Source organism: Chinchilla lanigera, unplaced genomic scaffold (assembly GCF_000276665.1).
Source record: "Chinchilla lanigera isolate Chin_1 unplaced genomic scaffold, ChiLan1.0 scaffold00179, whole genome shotgun sequence".
NCBI classification, from domain to species: Eukaryota; Metazoa; Chordata; class Mammalia; order Rodentia; family Chinchillidae; genus Chinchilla; species Chinchilla lanigera.
In genome coordinates, this window is record NW_004955580.1 from 991,965 (window position 1) to 996,148 (window position 4,184).

The 4,184-nt window shown below is 55.9% G+C and overlaps 1 protein-coding gene across 1 annotated transcript; it reads right to left on the reverse strand.

The window, feature by feature from the left end:
• Nucleotides 1-225: 225 nt before the first annotated feature.
• On the reverse strand, nt 226-1,653 carry Lage3 (L antigen family, member 3). Its single transcript, XM_005414204.2, has 3 exons — nt 1,387-1,653; nt 1,030-1,158; nt 226-616 (listed from the first exon to the last, which is right to left on the reverse strand). The coding sequence occupies exons 1-3, from the start codon at nt 1,521-1,523 to the stop codon at nt 502-504; spliced, it is 381 nt and encodes a 126-aa protein (XP_005414261.1). The 5' UTR covers nt 1,524-1,653; the 3' UTR covers nt 226-501.
• Between the last annotated feature and the right edge of the window lie 2,531 nt (nt 1,654-4,184).

Sequence of the window (4,184 nt, forward strand, 5' to 3'; positions counted from 1 at the left end):
TAGTCTTGAAGACTTATTGTCATACCCTCGTCTCGTAGACTTACTTTCGTACTCAGGTCTTTACCCTAGTCTCGAAGACTTACTTTGGTACTCAAGTTGTACTTTTGCACTTGAGTCCCTGTTCCTGGCACTATATGTTGGCATTAACCCCAGTAACAGGTCCCGAGAACGAGGTGCCCGTGGATGAAATGGTAAAAGAGGTAAGAAAAACAGGAGAGGCAAAAGTCTGGGACCAGGGGGCCCACAGCCTCTGGGACTGCAGCCCCATCACTCATCTCAATCACCTTTTATTCAAACCAAGCCCGTAACTCAGACCAACAGGAGAAATTCATCATCCCTTTCCACGTCTGCCTCTCAGCTGATGGGAACCATCCTGGGGCGAGCCTTCACACCCCACACCACGTGCACTCAGCACGGCTGGGGATCATAGGCCGACCATCAGTAATCTACCCATCCGCAATCACAGTCCTTTCGTCACACTCCACCTGGGCCACATCAGGCTCAGTGGGACACTGGGGGCCCGAAGCGCTGCATGGTCTGCACCACCAGGGACAGCTGCTCGAGGAAGCTGAGGACAGAAACCCGGAGTAGGCGCATGTCCTGGGCTGTCCAGCGGCTGAAGGCAAGGGAAAAGAAGGCCAAGTCGTAAGCGGGAAGCTGTTACCTTCCTTCGCCACCCAGTTCTGGGCTGCCTGGCACAGGGCACCCCAGAAGAGACTACCTCAGAACCTCACCTACATCTCTGTGTCCGGTGTGACACCCTGGCTGGGGCTGGCCCAGCCACATCACCCCTGGCCAGACCCTTCTGATTTTCCCCTTGCGCTCAGGGGGATTCAGGCAAGCTAGGCAAGTGTTCTACCGGCAAACTGCACACACAGCCCTTTACTTTTCCCTTTCTATTTTAAAGAGAGGCTGGCTGAAATGCTGAGGTTGCCCTCCAACTCGCGATCCTCCTGCCTCAGCCTCCCAAATTGCTAGGATTACAGGCCTGCGCCGCTGTGCCAGATGCCAGCCCTCCATCGCACTTACACGTCCAAGGTGCTGCCACTCGCTGTCAGCTCCTTCCCAATCACTTCCGGGTGCGGTTCAGCATCTGGAGCCAGGGAGCCCAGGGCGATTCGTGCGTCCAAAGGCGTCGGGAATGGTATGCTGAGAGCACTGGTGGCTGCAGTAAAGGCTCCTCCTCCGCTGCATTCCAGGCCTCCGCCATTCTCTGAGGCCACCCTCGCCCCTCCGGGGTGGGCCTGACTCGCCAATCTTTCTAGGGGTGCCCACAGTCCCCAGGCCACCCCAGCCACTCACTCCCAGCCGCGCCCCCGCCCCCGTGCGCTTCCACCCAGCCCCAGGCAGCCCAGTCGGACCCCCGCGTCCCCTCGCGTAGGATACAGTATGTGTGGTCGGCTCTCGAGGCCGCTGGCATCGGGCGCGGGGTCTTGGTCCAGACCCAGGTCTTCTGAAGCACGAGCTGCACAGTTAGCGCCACTGGCCGCAGCGTCCAGCGTGCCGGCGCCCGCCGCCTGCATGTCCGCCTGTGGCTCCGCCTTCAGCTCGCCCCGCTCGCCGGCTATTGGGCGATTTAGGCTCCCGAGGCTCCGCCCCGCCCAGCGCGGAGCCCATGCCGCGTGGGCATGCGCAGCCAGGCGGGTTTGGGGAGAAGCGTCCGGTTAGTGGTCGCTGCCCGCCATGACGGCTCTGCTGGGACCTTGTCGGCCCGGTCAGCCACAGAGGGACAGAGGTTCTGCAGTAGCTGTCCCTTCACACACAAGGCGACTTCAGGGCATTCCCGCAGGACGCGTGCTCTGGGCCCGCGAGCAGACCCTGCTGTCCTGGGCCAGGGCACCTGCTTCCACACGCTTTGCCCTGCCAGGCGACCCCGGAGACCGCCCTGGCTGCCTGGCCAATGAGCGTACCCGTCTGACGTGCCGCCTCCACCACCCCGAAGAAGCCGAGCGCCCTCTGCGTACGTTCCCCAGGCCTGGGCTTCGCGATGCGGCCCACAGGAAAGGAGGGCAGCATGTGTGTCAGCCCGCACTGGTCAGCCCGGGGCTTTCAGGGACAGCGAACAGATCCACTTTGCAGTTTAGAAGGAGCTCTTCAGAGGGAGTTGTGTGGAGGCAAATTTGCTATCAGAGAGGTGAGAGTGACAGGGACATCAAAGAGCTGGCAGTGGGAGCAGGTGAAAATCTGTGAAAAAGCAGTGTGCAGAACCATAGTCACTCAAGTACCGACACAGGGACCCTACAACCGTCCGCCAGCGCAGGGATACTCAGGGTCTCTGGGGGCCGGCTTCGGGGTGCTTTCAGTTTCCTCTTTTCTCAGGTTTTCAGAAGGAATCTCGGGTGAAGGTGTTCGTTATAGTTCACGTATGTCCCAGTAAAATCCCGAGATGTTTGCCAGTTGCACTGGAGGCCAAACGCCGGCTCTGTGTCCCCGCTGCCACCCCGCGCTCTGCTCCCCTTCTCGGAGTGCTGCATGGCACTTCTGCCCCTCTGGGGTGATGTGCTTGCTCCACTCGCCTCCTTATTGTTGATCTTGTCTCTGGCACCTTCTCTGTTTGTCCCCAGTGCTTGGGGCCGTGTCGTGTGTGTGGTAGGTGCAGTGAAACAGCGCGGAAGTAGATAGAAGTGCCTGCCGGCTCAGAACCAGCAATCCTGCCTGTAAGAGGCTCCGCCTTGCAAGATGAAGCAGTGAAACTCCAGGTTACGTAGCAAGTGCGCTAAAAACTACTGGATGCAGTGTACATGTCCAGCCTGAAGAGATGGTGCTCTGGTTACTTTTCTCTCGATGCTGAGACAAAATACCCAACACGCAAATTAAGGAAGGAAAGGTTTATTTAACTCACAGTTTGTGGAGGTTTCAGTCCGGACTCGGCTGGCTCCAAGGCAGGGTGGCACCTGCCAGAGGGCAACAGTCCACGGCCGAGGAAGACAGCAAAAGCAGCAAGAAGGAAAGGGAGGTGCAGCAAGCAGCCTCTTTCCCTCCCTTATAGTATACCCAACCTATTGCCCAAGGGCGGGCGTAGCACTCACACCCATAATCCCAGCATTGGACCATGGATTAATCATACACTCTACAAGCCCACCCCATGACTGCATGAGGCTTTGGGGGACATCCAGACACAAACCATAACAGATGGAAAAATAAACTATCACATGTTCACATAGTAGCCCTATGCAGCAATAACAAGGAACGAAAATCTAGTAAGGAACCCAGTGAGGCTGGGCAGAGGTAGTGGTCCCAGCACTCTGGAAAGCTGAAGCAGAGGATCACCCAGCCTGGGCAAATGAGTAAGACCCTGTCTCAGAGTAAAAAATAAAAAGGCCTGAGGATGTAGCTCAGTGCAAAGGCTCTGGGTTCAGTCCCTAGCACCACAGGGAAAAAAAGTAAAATTTCTAGAACGTGTTGTTATGTGGTGATAAAAAGAGTATAAAGGACACATACCTGCAAGCCCACATGTTTACTGGAAAAAGAAGGTTGAAACAGAAACCAGTTCAGATGGTCACCTAGCAGGGTGGTCTGGTGCATGCCTGTAGTGCCAGCACATTGAGAGGCTGAGGCAGGAGGATCACAAGTTTGAGACCAGCCCAGGCAATTTAGTGAGTAATAAAAAAAAAAATTTCTGCTGGGTATGGTGGCACACTCCTGTAATCCCAGCACTTGGGAGGCTGAGGCAGGAGGATCGTTGCAAGTTTGAGACCAGGGTTTTTTTGAGCCAGGGTTCAGGCTGGCCTTGAACTCAGGGCAATTCTCCTGCCTCAACCTCCTGAGTGCTGGGATTACAGGTATGTGACACCACACCTGGCCAATAAAAATTTTGTAAAGGGTTGGGGATTTAGCTCAGTGTAAAGGCACTGAGAGGAGGAGGAGGAGGAAGGGAGAGGGAGGGGGAGGAGGGAGGAGTAGGAGTAGGAGGAGGAAAGAAGAAAACAAGAAAACAACAAGAGGAAGCCCGGCATGGTGGCGCACTCCTGTAGCCCCAGCACTGGGGAGGCTGAGGCAGGAGGATGGTTGTGAGTTCGAGACCAGCCTGTGCTACAAAGTGAGCTCAAGGCCAGCCTGAACTGCACAGTGAGACCCTGTCTCAAAAAGACCAAAAAAAAAAAAAAAAGAGGAAGGAGAAGAAAAGGTCACTATGTGGAGTTGAGATAGCTATAGAATTTTTATGTATTTTTGACTTTTATCAT